At 36.3% G+C, this 20,540-nt stretch overlaps 2 protein-coding genes across 3 annotated transcripts; both read right to left on the bottom strand.

Moving 5' to 3' along the window:
- Positions 1–11,533: 11,533 nt before the first annotated feature.
- On the bottom strand, positions 11,534–11,875 carry LOC112171163 (protein transport protein Sec61 subunit beta). Its single transcript, XM_024308388.1, has one exon. The coding sequence runs from the start codon at positions 11,873–11,875 to the stop codon at positions 11,534–11,536; it is 342 nt and encodes a 113-aa protein (XP_024164156.1).
- A 6,576-nt stretch (positions 11,876–18,451) lies between these two features.
- Positions 18,452–19,767, bottom strand: LOC112172754 (glutathione S-transferase T3). 2 transcript variants are annotated; one of them, XM_040509752.1, is made up of 2 exons: positions 19,359–19,767; positions 18,452–19,256 (listed from the first exon to the last, which is right to left on the bottom strand). In XM_040509752.1, the coding sequence occupies exons 1-2, from the start codon at positions 19,731–19,733 to the stop codon at positions 18,906–18,908; spliced, it is 726 nt and encodes a 241-aa protein (XP_040365686.1). In that variant the 5' UTR covers positions 19,734–19,767; the 3' UTR covers positions 18,452–18,905. The 2 variants fall into 2 exon arrangements, with proteins under 2 accessions (XP_040365686.1, XP_024165993.2); XM_024310225.2 differs by having other exon boundaries at positions 18,452–19,249.
- Between the last annotated feature and the right edge of the window lie 773 nt (positions 19,768–20,540).

Raw genomic sequence — 20,540 nt, 5'->3', positions numbered from 1 at the left:
TACTGCAGATTCGATGTCTTGGCATTCAAAACTAAGGACTAAAGATGGGGTATTCCGACATTCTGCTGATTCTCCAGCTTGGGCAAAGTTAGATGAAAAGTATCCAGATTTTGGTAACGAATGTCGTAATGTTTGCCTGGGGTTGGCTACTGACAGATTTAACCCTTTTGGAATGATGAGCTATTCACATAGTACATGGCCTGTTGTGATGTCTGTTTATAATCTACCTCCTTGGTTATGCATGAAGAAACCATACTTTTTCTTGTCATTGCTTTTACCAGGCCCAAAGAAACCCGGTACCAATATTATTATGTATTTACAACCATTACTGGAAGAGCTAAAGATGTTGTGGAATGAAGGGATTGAGACATATGATGCATTCAAGAAAGAGACTATGCGAGCTGCTGTGTTGTGAACTATTAATGATTTTCCTGCATATGCTATGTTATCCGGTTATAGCATAAAATGTTACAAAACTTATCCGATGTGTGCTGAAGATACAGAGTCTGTTAGGCTGGTGAATTGTCAAAAAGAATGTTTTATAGGCCATCATCGGTGGTTGAATGATGATCATCGGTACCGTAGATGGAAAAATAATTTTAATGGTGCTGTTGACCAAAGGCCTCGCTTAAAGCCTACGACAGATTCAGAATGTCTAAAAGCAACACATGGTTTGATAATTCAATTTAGGAATGGAAAAAAATATTAAAATTCCTCGAAAACGTAAGCGAACATCTAAAGGACCACCCGAGCAGGACTTTGGCGCGCAATTGGAGGAAGAGAAGTATATTTTTTGAACTGCTTTACTGGGAGAATCTTTTATTGCTCCATAATCTAGATGTTATACATATCTAGAAGAATGTCATCGATAGTGTTGTTGGCACTGTACTTGGAGTCAAAGGGAAAAACAAGAACAGTAAAAATGCTCGAAACGACATGGTTCTTCTCAATATTAAGCATGGTCTTCATCCTGTACCCGTAGGTGATGGCCTAAGATATTGTCATACCCCGTACCCAAAATCTTAACTTGTTACTAATTACTGTTAGTAAAAAACGTTTTTACTTCTTGGGTTTATGTTTTACCGTTTAGAGGATGAAGAGTTGACTTTTTCTTTGACCCAATAATTTAAGAAAATCTTCTTGTGGATGTTATAGAATATGTTAAATCGAGTTTGTAGACACGTAGTTTGCTTAAATCGGAGTTCAGACTGAAAAGTTGTGACCAAAAATCTTAAGTTACTATTCCTAGATGTTGAGTTAAAGTTGGATTTTTGGGAAGCGGAAAGAAGAGAGAGAAAGTCCTTGGCAGAAAAATCGGGAAACCCGATCCCTTTTCTTTTCTCCTTCATTTTCGCCGCACGGACTGATTTCAGGCGATTTCTTCGCCGCCAAACCACTGCCGGACTCGCCACCAGCCATAGAAGGATCCTCTCTTCCTCTTCTTTCAATCCATGTAAGTATTTCATGTTGGGTAGCCGTGTTTTGAGCAAATCGAAGTGAGAAAGTCAAATAGAAGTTTTCGCATTTTTGGTTGGGTTTTCGATTTCTGGCGGTTTCCGGCCGGGTTTGGTTGCCTAAGAGGTGCTGATAACATTACTAATCATTTTGTAGCTCCATTTGGCCGGAGGAGGAAGAATCGAAGGTGAACAGTAAATGTGAATAGTAGCTCGCCGGATTTACTTGTTTTCTTGTCGATTTCCTGCCAATTTGTTTGGAATTGATTGTTGGTGCAGGTATAAAAGTTGTTGGGCTTGTTGTGGAGATTATTTTGGTGCAAGGAGGTGGCCGGATTTGGATGTTGGGGACAGGGGAAATTATAAGTAAATTGAGTTGTTACTATTTCGAGGAAGTAATTATTTATTTTACATTGTTCCCCTATTATTATTTATACGTTGTCAAATTGTACAGTACGTACTGAGCCCTCGAGCGAGGAGGACCACGGCAGGCAGCAGGCATAACTGTGAGGCTTACCAGTGAGTGGACCTTCGTTTATGATTTCAACTTGAGATTTAAATGATTTAAGTTGTGGCTTGATAAGGATGCTATCATGGTCGCATGCATGCATTACCTGGTCGGCAGTCCCCTCAAGGTGATAGTCTGGTCGGTAGTCCCCTCCAGACTATATTCCGGTCGACAGTACCCTCCGATGCGTCATCTGGTTGACAGTCCCCTTCAGATGGCATGACATCTAGTCGGCAACACCCTCTAGTCATCGAACGTTTTTCACTAAAAGATTAGTTTTAAAGAAGCAAATTTAGAATGTTTCTTAAATTGTGCTGCATGCCGGATTTGAAGAAGAAAATATTTGTCACGCCCCTAATTTTAAATAAATAAATTCAAATCCGAAACGCGAAAACTTAACAAGCACAAGAAACACCCAAAAAAATTTTCATTTAAACTAAACAACAAACAAACCAAGCTCACCAATGTCAATACCGACTCGTTCTTTAGAGTCACATATTACATTACAAAGAGTTTACAAATTAAACTGAATAATAATTTAATAAGTAAACGCACCCACAACACTCACTACACAGTGGAAGACTAACAAGTGCATACAATAATTAAGTTCCTAAAATCACGACTGCAATGGCAAGGGACCACTGCACCATCACGTTCACCCTAACCTGCAGGACAGACCCCCTACACCACTGAATAGTGCACCGGATTGAAACAACAAACCTGGTAAGCTTTTGCAAGCTCGTGTGAGTAAACTCAAAACAAACAACATAAGTACATGCTTAAACCATCTTAACCTAACAAAATCGATATGCAATTATCACAACAAAGATCATCAAGTTCACATCCTAATATCATGCTCACGTAAGTTAACTCATATCTAAAATCCACATGCTATGACTCTCGACTCATGCCTCCAACTTCATAAAGCTTCAACTAAACAATCAAACTCAAGTGAGGTTTATAAATCATTTTTAGTCTGAACGACACAACCACGAAATCACACTCATTTCCTCTCAACATAAAGCATTTGCCAAAATCATGACATCACAACTCATTTCCCACTCACTACAGATCACAAACCACAACTGTAATCACAATAAGAATTAAGCAAAATCAGTAATCTCTGCGTAGAAACTTAGTTCAGGAGATCACCTAAAATCACACAATTCAAACCATAGTAATCCCTGCATATAGTTTAGTTCAGGAGATTACTTAAAAATCAACAATAGAAATGAAAAAGCAAAATAAATAGGGAAATAGAACAACTTCCGCCAAAACCAAGAAATCACCCTTCAACTCCAAATAAACGAATCCCACAATGACTCGTTTTCAAAACTCGACAACCTTACCTCATAAAGGTAACATACATCACTAAAGTGACAAAATCATATTAATTTTCAACTCACAATTTAATATGACATCAAGTCCCTCCTCGGACAATTAAAAGAAGAATACACCCCAAATTCTCTTTTAAAAACACGTACTCATGAGTCACAAGTAACCTGCTTGTTACCCCTATGACATATAATGGCAGACAAACTAGAGCTCTAACTGAGTTGTAACCATACCCCGGCCAAGGGCATGGTTCCGATAACTACCCTCGATCACTACTGTGACCCTCGATCCGTAGACCAAAACATTTAAAAAGTCACTCAAGACTCAAAATGTTACACAACCTCAACACTTACTAAAACAACATAATTGACTGCAACAATATTGTTTTCCAAAGTTCAACTCTCAACTCAAAAACAATATAGACATCAATTTTGAAATATTATTTTCACACCACAACCCACCAACACAATTTAACAAGTAACTCTCAATTACGAAACGTCAATAATAAGTGTTTCCATTCAAAAGAACCAAAACTCATTCATTTCCTTGGATAATTAAATCACAACAATAGCAACATCGAACTCACAAAACATGTTAATTCCGGAAAATTCTAGAATATGTTAACGTATGACATGCATACAATTGCCTTAAAGTGGTAAAATGAGTCCTCAAAATAGTAATATTAGTCCTCAAAGTGGTAACATGAGTCCTTAAAGCGATAAAATTTCTTAGTTACGACATGAGTCCTCAAGTGGTAAAATGAGTCCTTAAAGTGGTAAAATGAGTCCTCAAAGTGATAAAAATAGTTGATATATGAGAAACATTAACATACCATCGCCTTACCCGTTAATTCCACCTCATTACACAACTGCACCAATATATATTCTACGTAAATATATACACACACACAGTCATCCGCTCAGGAATGCTACTAATACCAACTATAGTTCACGATCGCAAAACTCGAGAAAATCATTTTTATATTTGAAAACTTATTTTACCATACCTGTGAACCGCAGTCCTATGAACCGTAGTCGATCAAGTTCATATCATTTGAAAACAAATCTTCATTTACGAAAACGATTTCACAATTCATCACATAATTCCGACTATTAAGTAAATCCGTTTATAAATGAACCACGTGACATTTACCCACCTCAAAATCCCGCTGCTTCTTCTCTTACCGCAAAGATAAGGTATCGACAACTCTCCATCAATCACCTAAGGAATGTACGTCACACTTAGTACACGAATAAAAAACGATTAAGTTTCGAACCCCCGTTTGCACTAAAATGCAGAAAGTCATGCCAATTGAGGCGAAACTATATCTGAGACCACCCGAGGTCTCCGGAATACTTATACGAACAATATATCAAAACTACAAGTCGATCGGACGGTCGAATCTTCACGGATCAAAAACCGATTGAACCGAAAACCCTAACAATCATAACTTGCTCATACGATCTCCAAAAATTATGTATTGTACATCGATATGTTCGTATCGATGTGTAGATCGAAAAGAGTAATAGAAACTGTTCCTGAGGTGGCCGGAAGTGACCAGAAACGGCTGCCACATACTGTGGCAGAGCTGCCGTCAACCACCGTGGATGACGGTGAAACCAGGCTGCACCTCTTCGTCTCAACATGGTGAACAACTTTCATAACTAGCACGAAGCCTGAAAACGAAAAGAAGTGATCAAAAAGTACCTTGGAAGCTTCGGGTTTGCCGAAATTTTCCCAATTTCCAGCGAGCTTGAGTTTTCCGGTCAAAGCTTCACTTCAGGTCTGATTCTTCTTGGAGCTTGTTCAGCATTTGGAGGCGAGTTCAGAGAGCCAAGATTCTCAAGAAAAGGTGGTCGGAGTTGAGAGAAAACGTTGTTGACTCAAAAATGAGCTCAGATCGGGTTTTGCTTGGTTCTCCGTGTAGCGGCGGAGATAGGCCGCAATGCCACCACTAGTAGCTGCGCAAGGAAGAGGCGAAGCTAACCCAAGAAGTCTTACGTCCAACGGTGGCGGGAGGAGGAAGAAATGGCCGGAAAACCAGAGAGAGAGAGAGTTTCGAGCTCGGGGAGGAAGTGAGAGAAAAAGTTTCCCTTTTTGGAAACTTTGAAATTTCTGATTTTTTTTTTCCAGATTTTCCCAATATAACCAAAATGGAAACTTTTTACAATGACCATAACTTCTTCATACGAACTCTGATTCTCACGTTCTGCATGCCACGAACTCGTATCGACGCGCTCTACAACTTTCGTGAAGGAAGTTTTCATAGAATCCAAACGTATAAAAAGTCAACCCTTGAATCGAAGCTTTCCGAGCGAATTATTGTTCGAACTAATTTCCGCTCCATCCTCGAACCACAAAATCGCACTAACGAATACATTCCCGAAAATCATTAGGAATTAATAACGAATTTCCGGGGTATTACAATATTGGTAAAGCATTCACTCAGTTTATTTAGTAAATTATTTTATTTTGTCCACTCATTCTATCGGTTTTCAATGCTTTTCCCTGAGCCCTTCGGTTTCTAACTGCCCAGATTTCAGATTGTCGAGGTCGTGCGTTCAGGAACTTAGGGTTTAGGATCCATCGCTTCCGTTTTGACAGTAGGTTATTACTTAACCTACCTATGTAAGATATCGGCTTAATTTCTGTAGAATTGCTCTGATAACCAACTTAAGCTGGAGGAACATTTAACGGTTGAGAATTTAGATGTTATGGCTGTGCTAAGGTGAATTTGTATCCAGAATGTAATTTATACCTGGAATGTAAATATTCGGAATGTATATATGGTTGTGAGATTAGTTTAAGTTTCATGTTCAAGTGGGTAGTCCTTTTTAACGGAAGTTCTGCCGAATTTTCGGTAAAATTTTACCGAAAGTGGGTCCCATAGGCCCCGTTCGGGTTTCAGGGTGAAAATTTTGGAATCAAAGTATAGACATCGATCAACAGTAACAAATGATGTTAATTATATAAATAAAAATCAGATTTTTAAAAACCGATGTTAGAATATTTTTTTACATCGCTTGGAATCTGGACCGATTTAAATGACGTGATGTCTATTAACATTATTCTAGTAGTGTATTAGGACTTAGATTAATTTGCTCATTGTTCACATTGGTTAATTTCCTCATTATTCACATGGGTTCTGTCACGCCCCGAACCCGGGTCAATTTTTTTAAAAAAATTTCCCGAAATCCGAGATGCGAGTAAAAATAAAAATAAACGAATAGAAAAATAAAATCGACACTTTGATAATGGAATTGACTTCTCATTTCGGTATAAGGATAAATCCAACTCAAGATCACTAAGAGTACTCACTTCCGGAATAATTAATGATCTTACATAAGCAAAACTCCAACTAACTCTAATTGCTTTCGATCACTAATCTTCATAGTTCTTGTGTTTAATAACCTGCAAGACTGTTAAGGGGTGAGCTCAACCTGTGGCTCAGTAGGGAGCTATTTCTCTTCACACAAAAGATAACCAAACAATCATTATATGGTATGCATGAATGCATGTTCTATTCCCGATAATTCACACAGCAGAATAAACTGAGCCTACATGTCCCATACCATGTATTTTACCACGAAGGTGACTCAGAGTACTCAACTATATGAACTAACCCCCACCCAAAATCAATCCCCCTAACCCTCTTTTGCTAGTCATCTTGTCCATGCCCCTTTCGCCAGTCCCGAATTACCCTTTCAATCCTATACTAATTGCGCATTAACAATGGGCATACCTGGGATCTGGTACCTGCTGAGGTTATGGACTCAACTACGCAAAAGATAAATTTCAAACTTTCTTATATCGATAACATTACACATATCACCATCACCACCCTTATACTTCATATGTACTCAATGGATGATGCATCAATTGATAACATATACTTCGCAATGTAATTGCATCAAATATTCATTCATTCCACAACAAATATGTCAAGCAACATAAATGCATACAATACAATTGAGTAGAGGTTCCCAGATCCCCCTACCTGGATTCCAAGCTATTGTATAGATAGATGTTCCTGCATAAAAAGTAAATATCCAAGTACAATTCACATTTCCTATGCATAAGCACATAATTTATTTTAAACACAAAGCTATGATTCTGCCTTAAGAACATACTTCAATATCGAGCTTATGTCTTAAGAAAATGGTACCTAAAATCTATCATTTGAAGTGCTAACTAACCAACCAAAATGTCTTGCAGATTTATTGTGAAGGAAAACTGATTTCACAATGACATAAGTATCTCATATGAATTCAGTAAATAGCGTCACAAGTTTTGTTAAAAATAGAAGAATCTCTATGTTCAGTTGGTGGTCGATCTAAACAAGTTTGAATACAGGAAACTATTGAAACGAAATGGAACAAACAGAAACATAATGAAAATTGCAGAATTTCCTGATGCAGATCCTCAACTTCGAAAAATCATAACTTACTCTAGAAAAGTCTTTTTCATGAGATTTCAATTCTGAAATGATCTATGAGATGTCTACTGAAACTTTCATGAAGACACCAACTTCAAATACCCAGCCAAAATGTACAGTTTTTAGTAAAAAGAAAACTGGGTCAAAAACAACAGATTGCAGACCTCTGTTTTTAGCCTCAAAATTAACCACTGAATCTTACGTGAAATTGTATGAAACTGTACAGATTTCAAGCTTACGTGAAATTATAAGCTTTCAACACATGCAAATGGTTTCTAAAATGAAAGTCTAGATCAAAGGATATGGTTGCTCAAAGTTAACTAATGATTATAATGCAGAAACTTGTTCTAGCTTTCTCCAATGCCTACAAACTAATGTTTGAGGTTACTGCTTAGTCTAAGGTTGTTAAACTGATGCATATAGGTTCTTTAATCACTCTAACCTCTTGTTGTTAAGACAAAATAAGAAATCTAACCCAAAAAGCAACCTAAGAATTACTCAGGACACCCATTCTTATGGAACCAGTTCTCTAATCATCTTGATTTGTTTCTATACTTACATTCTGTTTGAAAATCATTTAGGTTACTAATTGTGCAGAAACTTAAACCCATTTAGACAAGAGCTAAGCTAAACGTACATAATAACAAGAATAACAATTGGAATAGCTTATAGGATTGAATTCACCTTTGAATCCCATTCAGAATATAAATCAAACTACTCTTATTAATTCCTCCTTCCTTCACTTCAGGTATCTCTCTCACGTCTCATGTTTCTCTCTTCTATTTTCTCTTCCAATCCTAATTCTGTTTCTTCTTTCTTTTCCTCTAATCTCCTCTATTCTATCTTGATCTCTCTCTCTCTCTTTTGTTTTCTTCTTTTCTTTCATGCTCCTAATCTCCTATTCCTCACGTCCTTTACTTTCTCTCTTTAGTTTCCTTCCTGTTTGTTTCTTTCTTTCCATTCTACTCCAGCCTTTATCTCTATCTCCCTCACTCTCACGTTAAATTCTATTGTACAGTGACTATGAATAAGGTAGATAGCCTATTTATACTAGTATGGTTCTTGGCCATCAAGCAAAACAATTATAATAAAATCTGCATATAGATGTGTTTGTCCATACCTATCACTTAATGACTTAATCACTAAGCATTCAATAGATATACTTGTACAATCCTATCTCTTAATAGAAACCTTCATCAGTAAGTATCGCAGAGATAGGTATGAAAGCTCTTATCCCTTTATAACTTAATGACCAAGGTTATATATAAAAACATATAGGAAGAAAATAAGCTTTATTTCTACAATCTGGGGATATCCATGTGATAGCAGTAGACTAGAAGTTTTAATGATGGATAAATAGAGCTTGAGCTATAAATTGAGTGATGCCACCTCAAGCTACTAGCTAGCTTAGTCTACAGGTTCAACAACACCTATAATTCCTAACTTTGCATAATCACCCAAATAGAATACTTATTCACACTTGGATACGAACAATGACTAATAAGAGATTCATTGATTGGGTTTATAAGGTCTCATCCGAAAATGTTTAAACCACTAGCTTCCTCACAAGTCTACATGTAATAGGTAATAGACTTCTCGAACACACACACACACAAGCTAGTAAAGAAAATATTATCACATGATCTAATATATAATTAAAATTTCGGGTTGTTACAGGTTAGTTCCTCATTATTCACAGACAAAGTGTTGCATTATTTTTACTTGACCCTCTCAATGTAATACTTTGATTCAAGCTACGATATTCTGATAAAAAAAATTATGGGATCTGAGATGTGTGCTAAATAATTATATGTCCAATCGAAGATGATTTCCAGTTGAATGATGATGCCTTACCATCGCTGCATGACAACGTCCAATTTGATGATATTGAAACCCAAGATGTTGGCCGTTTGTTTGTGCATGATCCAACAGTTCGTATTGAAAACAGAAACAGTAGAGCTAATGAGGGTAATAAAATAAAAGGAAGAGGGAAAATTGTAATTAAATGGGGCAAGGTGGAATGCGAGAAAGAGTTAAGTGGGAAAAACATGGGGTATCGGTGTCTCTAAGGGAAAATGTGCACAATATTCCCTTTTCATTGGTAGTCTGGCGGCTGACCCTGGATTGTACTCTATTGACGTCAAGGATTGGTGACACTTTGAGGAGGACGACAACCATCGAAGGGCATGAGAACGTATTGAGATATGAAAGCTGATTAGCTAGAATTATATGGATAGGAATATACATATCAGGTTTATTCTAGCTTCTCTCACATTTTCATTTATATGTTTACTTTTATTTCTTTACAACTCATAATCAGAATGCGGTTTTTCTTATTTGTTTAAGTAAGGGAGATATCAGTTGTTACATAATATGACTTATATATCATATGTTGAATGGTTTTGTCATAACCTAGTTCCATGAATACAATTGATCTCATACTATATGTTCAGTTCAGTTAGTCCTCTCTTAGGAATACACCCTAATAGATATCTCACCACTAATTTGTTATAGTATACATTCACAAAGCACATATCTAATATGTCATAACATATCTAATTTGGTATAGGGGACAATTGATTGGTTTGATGAAGCAACTGCTGCTAAAAAATTTTGAAATCAAGAAATATGCTTTCGAAAGACTTTCAGATCGCTAGAAGCATCACAAGTCAGACTTGAAGAAATTGTATTGGTTACCCAATCAGGTGACTGATGAACGTTTTCAGAGCCTTGATAATGCCATTGACAGAGATCAATGGATAAGATTTGTTACTCACTTGGATGATGAGGATATTAAGGTAATGGAAAATGTGTGTACATTATATTAAGGGTTAAATACTGTTTACTCCCTGAACTTTTACCCAAAAAACACTTCAGTCCTTGTCCTTCTAATTTCACACGTTTACTCCTTATACTCTCAATTTTAGACCAATAGGTCCATTCCGTTACTCTCCGTCCAAAAATTCTGTTAAATAGCTGACGTGGCAGTCCTTCTACAGTAAAATGTCTATTATATCCTCACTTCCTTTTTTTTTTTTTCAATTTATTCTTTTCTCTTTTTTTTGTTTTTGTTTTTTTTAATCTATTCTCTCCCCAAACTCAACTCCGATAACTCCATCACCAAACCGACTCCATCTCATCGTTTGTCCCTCAATCTCATCATACTCATTGAACTCAAACACCTCCAAATTAGTTCTCCTTCCTCCACCATCATCCAAATAATTTGTACCAATCATACCATCCTCATTCCGCCTACCATGCTCCAGTCTCTCCCTCTTCGGAACCATTCCGCCCCCTTCCACAATGCCCTTGCCCAAACCATTACAAACCCGAATAGTCTCCGGCCCAACTTTCCTCCTTGGCATCAATAGCTCATCACTCGACCCTGAATCACTCATCACCAACCTCGACCTCTTCTTCTCCATCTTCGATTCGAAAACCTTCCGAGAACTCGAAGAACCAACACCTCCACTAACCCCATTAGGCTTCTTCCTCACAAAATTAAACACCCCGAAGAATTCCTATTCTTCACCAACACCCCAGAAGGGCCAACAGATCTCACACCTTCGTCCATCTACATCCACCACTCTAAAAACCCCCAAATTCCAAACCCCACCCTTCAATTCATCCCCAATTCACCAAATCCGACCCGTAGACAAATCTGATCACATCTTTTAGGAGCTAAAACGAATTATGAAAATCAACAAAAAGAAGATCAAAGCCTCCAAATAGTCGATTGAAATTACTGATTACTCTCCAAATACCTCCATATCCAGAACGATCCGTGTTAAGATCCGGAATTTAAGCTCCGCCTGTGGATAAGTGGAGGTAGTAGAGCTTGCCGAAGACGTGGAGAGCAGTGATGAAGCCGATGAAGCAGAGGCTCATGATGAGCATGACGGTGGGGGAGATCTTCAAGCCAGGAGCGTCGTCGGTGTAGAACCTAAACCTAAGTATGTTGTTTCCGGCACCAAAGCCACCGCCACTGCTGCCCATGCCTTCGGAGCTGGAGTTGCCGCCTCCACCAATACGATGGCTGCGCATTCCAGCTGTGGCAGCAGCTGAACCACGAGGAGCCATGACGCCGGGGCGTGAGGTCGTGGAAGACGATGTCGCTTGGGACTGAGATGAGCCTCGAGCCATTGTTCCGAATAGGGAGGGAGAGAGAGAGAGGAGGTGGAGATAAACAGAAAGAAAAAAAAAGAGAAAGCATAACTTAAAAAAAGATAAAAATATAAATTAAGAAAAAGAAAAAAGATGAACTGAGGGTATAACAGACATTTTAATGGGGTAGGGATTGCCACGTCATCTAGTTAACGGGGCTTTTTGACGGAAAGTAACGAAATGGACCTATTGGTCCAAAATTGAGAGTACAAGGAGTAAACGTGTGAAATTAGAAGGACAAATATTGAAGTGATTTTTGGGTAAAAGTTCAGGGAGTAAACAGTATTTAACCCTTATATTAAACAATAAAGATGTGAATAGAATCCATATGAACTAGCAAAATAATTATATATGTATATGTATGTATGTGTTCTTAATAGATCAAGGCTGCCATAAATGTAAGTAATTGATCGCAAAGGGTGATGCATCACAGTACAGGCACAATCAGGACTTTTCCAGCAGTTATTTATCAATGGATGAGTATTGTATTTGTTACAAATTGCCTACTTTGTAATGTTCATTTACCTGTTATGGGGTTGAGGAAGAACCTGATAGGTTGGAAATCTTCAAGTTAACACACCGTAAGAAGAGCAAATAAAATGAGTATGTTGATGTTGCATCTACCAAACCAATGGTGAGTATTGAAATTGGGATATTTCTATTGTGGTTTATGCCTAGTTTTGAATCAAATTATATAATCTTATGATGTTCTATGTTTGATTTGTTTAGAAATTTCTATAATAGCTTATGTTGGAGAGTATTGGTTTCATATATCGGTAGAATGATCTCTTACTGTACTTGATTATGATTTTTTGTTTTTGGATTCGATCATTAATTTCTTAAACTTGTTCGGATATCTACCTGTAGCTAATGATTGTAGAACATCCCCAAAAAGATAATTACATTGTTAATTTGCAAATCATTTGGCTTAGGTTACCATGTAGACTAATGCACCAGGTTATTAGTTGTTCACATCAAACTGATCAAATTTTAGGCAGTATGAAACTTGTTGGTTAAACATAGATGCTTTGATGAATCTGGTTTGATAAATATAGAAACATAATACGCATATTGAAATAGATCACGATTAGAGCTTAATGTCCGGGATAGAATGCAGTATATGGATTCATTCATATTAACCTACTGCAACACTAACAAAGATGTTGATATCATAGGCATTGTCTTACACTTGCTGGAAAAAATTTGCTTCTGACCATCACATGTATTGGAATGAATATTTTTATACATACTTGAATTGTTTATGAATCATATGGTTTACTTATAATTAATTTCATGCTTGAATGCAGCAAGATTTGGAGTAGGATGAAGAGGAAAGAAGGAAGTTAAATGTTGATATTACTCCACAGGTTAGAGACGACATCTATGCAGAGGTTCTTGGGCCAGAGAAGCGTGACCGAGTAAGGGCTTGGAGAGGGAGTCCGCTGGCGTGATGTTCCATATATTCATACCGAGAAAAGATGTATTTCAAGAATTATGGGAGCATTCAAAGCAACAATTGAGGAACAACGCTTGGAGACTGCAAGATTGAGGAGTGAGGCTGAAAATGAGAGACATGAAGCTGCCCAAAGGGAGGAAAGGATTAGGATTGAAGCTACTGAGATGAACAAACATTTCGCCGCACAAACGGATGAATTTAAGAAGCAGCAAGAGATAGCTATGGCAGAGAATGCAAGGAAGGTGAAAGAACTAGCAACACTTAAAATTGGTAAATAGATAAAAGAAGCTGGTTTTTTAGGGATCGAGACGGCACCACAAGTAGATAGTAACCCAATGACACAACTTGCATCAGTCCACGCACAGTGCAATATACTTGTGATTCCAACTCCAGCCATCAATGATGTATATCGACCCGAAATGCCTCAAACTGTTTCAGATTCGCAGCTGACCTGAAATAGTTAGTTTCACATACTATTATCTAGTTTGATGATTATGTTTTTGTCTACTTTGAGTTAGTCCTCAAAGCATTTTGATGGAAATTATTCTTGGACAAGGATTATGTTGTTCAAGGGGGAAAATCTTAGTGATATTTCACCTTCAACAACAATGTATTTTAGAAAGCAGCCTTATTTTTTGCAATCCAAGAATTTACTTTAGTACAATATATGTTTTGCTAGGAATGTAAAAAACATCTTGCTGTGAGTGTAAAGTTTAATATTTTAGATTGAGTTGTCGATTTGTTCACTTTATTGTAAATATTTGAAGTATATTTATTGTATAAAAATAAAAGTATTATTCTGTCCAAGTTGCAAATTAATTAGCAGAAATTTTTTTTTTTTTAAATGCTGTCACTCTTACAAAAATCAGTGAGAGTTGGGGTATAGGGATGTCGCACGGAAATCAGTGTCAATAAGGTTTTAGGTTTTGACACAGAAATCAGTATGAGTTGTATTTCACACAGAAATCAGCGTGAGATAGAGTTTACGTATTTGACACATAAATCCGTGTGAAGGAGGAAGTTGTTCACACGGACTGCATTTCATTACAGTCATTTATATTTATGGAAAGATAGTGGGGCCCACAGTATAATATTCACACGGACAAAATAATTGCTACGCTAAAAGTAAGCGTGCAATTTAACCCTGAAAAATATCATCGTTAGTATATGGTAAATAAGATTCGTTCAAACTGGGGATTGAGGGTACACCTGTCATTGTAAAACAAATAAAGAATTATTAAAATTATAATTTACAAAAATAAAACAAGAATAAATACAAGTTAACGAAAAAGGGGGTTTTAGGAAAAGGTAATCAAAAATTGCAAAGAAATAAAACAAAAATATAAAATACATGTACAAGATAGGGGGGACGTTAGGTACAAAGATCAAAACCAAATCCATACGATTGAATTCAATTAGAATCCTATAGTTGATAATCTAAGTCATGAGAGAGAAGTTGATCATGTGAAACATTCAAAGCAAACGATTTCCCATATTTTACTTTCCTTAATTAATTAATCTAAGTGAAAGCACCTAAATTAATCCTATTAAATATGCAATCAAAGTCTAAAAAGTTAGCTAATCAAGACATGTTCATCGCAATAAGCATAGAGAAAGGTTATCAACTTGAGTGCACAACCTAGTATGACTAAGTTCATCTACTTGCAATCCTCTTCAATTGATTTCGACTCTTGTCCAAAGCCTTTACTACTTTCGATTTAGGGTTACAAAACTATTAGGTGAATCGTTAACCTAAATCTAGCACCAATTATATGCAAATCCTAAATGTTTTGAACCACGTAAGATTAACACATAAAATATATCAATCAAGCAAAATCAATTGAACAAACTCACAAAAGCAACATAGAATCACAACTTATAGGAATCGAAATTTTTATTCAAACATAAGAACGGCCTTTAAACTTTGTCCTAAACGTTTATGTTAACTAGATATCAAGTTCATACGAATTCAAAACAAAGAAAACCTAAAAGGTTACAAGGAATAAGATGGAATTACACCGTGAATGGAGAGGGTGGTGGAGAGCTTGAGACGTTGGACTTGAATCTTGAAAGCAAGGCTTCAAAGCTTCACGACACAAGGTGCATGATGGCGGCTAGGAGGCTTCACGACTTCTTCTTCTCTTCTTCTCTTTGCTTGAAAACGCAGAGACTTGAAACTAGAGAATGGAGAGAGTATTTTTCGTTGGAATTTTTCTAAGGGGGAGAAGGTACTGTGACGTCCAAAGGGTGGAGGTATATATAGGGAACGGCAAAAACTTCATGAATCTTCTTTTAATTTCCCCAAGAATTATCTGGATGCTCCACACAGCTTCCACCAATCAAATAATGCCACATAAGCCCTGTTGTGTTATCCAACCAATCAAAAGCCTCCAAAATAAAGTCCATAATCCTTCAAAATATATAATTGCCGAATTTTATAAGGATTTTTCTGATTTTTCTCTTCATTTTTGGCCAAAGAAATAGGAATGAATCTGGACTTGTTTTGGACCTTTTCTTGTTGTACACACTTTGCCATCCCTTAAAACTCTCCCTAGATAATTCCAACGTCATTTTCTTGATCATTCTCTTGATTTTCAAGGAAAAAATGAATATTTATTCCCAAAACATCTCTTTTTACGTCCCAAAGAACCCTAAATAATTAGGTTTTTTTCTTTTGCCGAAAATCACCATCTTCTAGAAGTATCTTGAGCTTTCTTGCGTCATCTTCAAGCCATGTGGTCTCCTATTGCCTTAAGAACTCCTCATATTTAGCCATTTTTCTTCATTTTCCTACCCATTTTTCCTAGTTGACTCAGGAGTCTTGCTTTGACAAAGTTTCCTATTTTGAACAGGATTTCCTGGTTGGATCAGGATTTCCTGGTTGGATCAGGATATCCTGGCTGGACCAGGAAAACTTCATTTCTTCGTTTCAGCTCAATTTTGCAGCCCTTGTGCCTTGCCTTAGCTATTTCCAACGTTTTCTTGCTTCTCTTTCTCCTTTAAGCTCATTTCAGCTCCATTTGCTCCATGGGACCTAAAAATAGAAACTTTTATTACAATTCCTAAAAATAGAAACTTTTTTAAAAAGAAGAATTTATTTAAGGAAATAACTAAGTAAATATGAGGAAATAACATTTAAAACGTCGCATTAAAATGCTCCTATCAATAATCTCTGTGAGATGAGTATTAGCCCCATCCAAACGGCACGGTAATTCAATCTGTGCGTGTACCGTGGCTAAAAGCCTTCACACACTGAAATCCATGTGAAAAAGTCTTATTTCACACAGATTAAATTTTGTGGGTAATTGCTGTTTTGCTAGTAGTGTCTTGAGTCAAAGTGGATTTAGCTGGGATTCCTCAACACAAATGATAAATGTAGATGAAAATAGTGTATGAGAAGAATACGTGAAGGTAGGTAACTTTTATTAATTTTTTTTTCCATAATATTGTTTGTCTATTCTACTAACTTTTCCTTATGCAACTTTTATTATTTGTTTGCATTCTCATGATGAAGCTATAAGCTTTCAGTTTAAAAGAATCCCACATTAGGATGATATAGTTGATTTGTGTGGCAAAGATAGAGCCACCAGAGAGGGTGCTGAAACAGGTTTCGACGCCATTGAGGTTATGACTCCTCTTGTTAATGAAGATAATCATGTTGATTTGGAAGTTGATGACCAAGCATAAGAAGATGTTCACATCATTGAAGACAATTCACCGAACCAAGCTCAGAAAAATAAAAATGAAGCAACAGTCTCTTCTAGTGTACCTCCTCCAAAGAAAAGATTTACAACTAAAGATGTCTTGGGTACTTCGGTGGATAAGAATGACTTCATCTTTTGAAGAACTCATTCGTGCTACTACAAAAAGTCTTGCCCCAAAAGATGTATGGACATAAATAATGACAATACTAGATCTTTCTAAAAAAGAACAAATAAAAGCATGCGCTTGGTTTATTAGAGAACGACAAACAATTTCTCATGTTGAAGGAAGTCCTAGTGGAAATGAAAAAAGACATGGTGTTGATGTTTATTTCCGATGGATCTGCATACGATCTCTTCTTAACATGATAGCAGCTTGTACTTATTCTTTTTTTAGATTTATACTTTTGGTCATTTAGTATTGTCAGAACATAGATTTGGATTTTTCTAGCAAGTGTGTTGGTTTAATTTAAATTTGGATTTTTCTAGCACATGTGTTGGTCTAGTTTAAATTTGGATTTTACATTTTTCATCACGGTAATGATTATGGTATCTCTTCATTCATGATCGTTTATTTGTTTAATTTGATTTAAATTCCATTAACAAGAATTAGTCCAAACACTTGAATTCGTAATTCTTGTCATTTTAAAAATTCTACGTTATGAAATCCATACAATGTAATTCTCAATTAATGGAATTTAAATTCATAAAATTGTAATTCCCATGATTTTAAAATTTCTGTGGAAATTGAAATTACTTTATCCAAACACAACCTTAAAGTTTCCTATTTTGTATTTTGTTTTTGGGTTTATATATATATATATATATATATATATATATATTTTTTTTTTTCAGAGAAATTTGTACATTTGTTTTTTCAACTAGCCGAAAAACAAAATATATTTGTCATTCACTACTCGGAAAGAGGACTGTAGAAAATCTTTTAATCTTGAATCTGGATCCTCTCCTTGGATTAGGACGTACTATCCTTGGTTGTCCTTGGCTTTTATTTTCGACCATGGATTGAAAAGCAAGAGGATGTAATCAAAACACGTCAGCAAATTCACTTTAAAATGTAATTTAATAAGCAATAAAATGCAAACGCCGTTTGAATAAGGATGTCAATTCATCTGTCTTCTACTTTTTTCGTTTATGATAGTCTTCCTATTCATCTGACTCGCTGAAATAATCAAGCCGCATAAGAGCATCCCAATGGGTTTGTTATTTGGCTTTGGTCAAATTTGAATTTGACATATGACATGGCAAATTTGATGTAGCAACATTTTGACAATTTTTAGCTCCAATAGAGATGTCAAATTTGAATATTACTTTAATATATAAAATTCTATTTATATATTAAAGTAAACTGGAAACTGGAAACAGAAACTGCTTGAAAACAGAAACAGAAACAGAAACTGGAAACTGCTTGAAAACTAGCAGTTAAATAGCAGCAAACAGAATCAGCTTGATTTTGATAGCACTCAAATACAACATCACATGAAACCAACATCATGATACAAACTGAAATGGATTGAAAACAGAAACACAAACTGGAAAACGTGCAGTCAAATAGCAGAAAACAATGACAACTTGAAAGAGTTTGCAAGCAGTCAAATACATGATCACTGGAAGTTGCTCAAACTGATACAAACTAAAATGGAAACCAACAACCTCACACTTCATATATCACCTTGGAGAATTTTCATCTGAAGTTTGGAATAATATGCCCTCTGCTCAGGATTCATAGTTGATGTATCCATAGACATAATTTTCATCTCAGCCTCAAATTTCCTATTCTCAGCCTCAAGTTTCCTAACTCGCAGTTTCTCCTTGTCAACTTCAACTTTCTCCTTCATAATCTCCAGTTTTTTTCATCTCTTTCTTTTTTCTCTTGATGTAATTTTTGTATTTGCACCAATTGATCAGTGGTTTCTTTCAGCTTTCTTTTCTCAGCCTTCTTACCCGGTGGTCTAGACATTGGAAAGCAAGTGTTCGTGCCTTCTTCTATATCTATGTGAGTGCTTGTAGTTGAAGATGATGAGATATTAGTTATAGAAGATTTAGATCTTGGCTTACTTTTCTTGATGTCCAGCTCTTGCATTAGTTGTATCCACTTTGGTTGGTGCCTTAACAAAATCCAAGCATGATCAAGATTGAACCGAATCTTTTCTTGTGCTTCAAACATCTTCTTTGCATCTGCAATCTGAAGAGAGTAAAAACTGATTAACAACCAAACAAAATTATACCATGGTGCTTAGAGGCATTACTTTGAAGACGTTATAGTAGATAATCAAACAGAGTTTACCTTGTCTTGTTCAGTCTTCCCACTTTCATGTCTTTCATTTATAGCTGCAAAACATCCTGAAAATTTGTTCACCACCTTTTTTATTTTTCCCCACCATTGTGTCAACATCGGTTGTGAACGATCACTGTCAAAGGACTTGTATTGATGATAGTACTCTGTAATTTTCCCCCTAAAAGTATGCAGCTTTTGATCATTGCCTTGTATTGAATCCATACTAGTATTCAACCAAGCACTTATAAGAAGTTTATCCTCCTCCACGTTGAAGCCGGGACCTCTTGGTGGCCTTTTGTTAGCCACTTGACAGACCTCATCAGCATTTTCATGCTCTGAGTCTTGTGTGAAAAAACTGGAAACCTGTGAAAACTGAGAATCCATGGAATAAGTCTTCAATACGTACTAAGAAAGCTGCCAGCAATTATATAGTGCTTCATGGCTGCTATATAATGCTTCTGTGTATCAGTTTAGCTATTGAAACTAATTAATGAAGTTGGATATAAGAAGTTATGAACGGAGTTAATGAAGTTGAGTTATTGTAGGAGTTTCAGGAGTTATTCAATGCACAACTATCCTATTTAATGCACAGCAACACAAATCAATCAATGTATGATAAGAACTTATGGTAGGTGAGGTGCAGCCATTGTAGATAAATCAATGCTGATAAGAGAGTTATGAAACTGGGCAAAATGCACAAACCATTTACAGATATTGCAGATAATAAACTGATTGTCTACTTAACACGACCACTGCTGAGCAAAAACGTGCAAACTAAGCAAAATGTAAATACAGAGCTTGCACAACAGAGCACTGAAAAGAATCTATCTGCACCTTTTGTACCTCATCAATTTAAGGCATCATTCTGCACATTAACTCATCATTATTTCCAGTCACATGTTAGGTAATAGAAACAATTAAAGACCATGTAGTTGACAGTCTAATCTGCCAACCAAGCTCACCAAAGCTGAATGTCTCATAAAATGCAACATGTACAAAAAGTAACTAATTTAAATGAGGCATTTAACTCAAGAACATAGAAATCAACATTGTAGTCCTAAAAGCTTGAACTGTGCGAATGGACAGCAAGCAAAGGCTAGTTATGATAATGAGAAAAACCATTTACAGATATAATTGGAACCGGTACAGATATAATTGCAAATCCCTAGCTAGCATTTGTTACAAACCCTT

This window comes from Rosa chinensis, chromosome 6, assembly GCF_002994745.2.
Source record: "Rosa chinensis cultivar Old Blush chromosome 6, RchiOBHm-V2, whole genome shotgun sequence".
NCBI classification, from domain to species: Eukaryota; Viridiplantae; Streptophyta; class Magnoliopsida; order Rosales; family Rosaceae; genus Rosa; species Rosa chinensis.
Note: the sequence above shows the minus strand (reverse complement) of the source record. Positions and strands in the feature narration are given on the sequence as shown.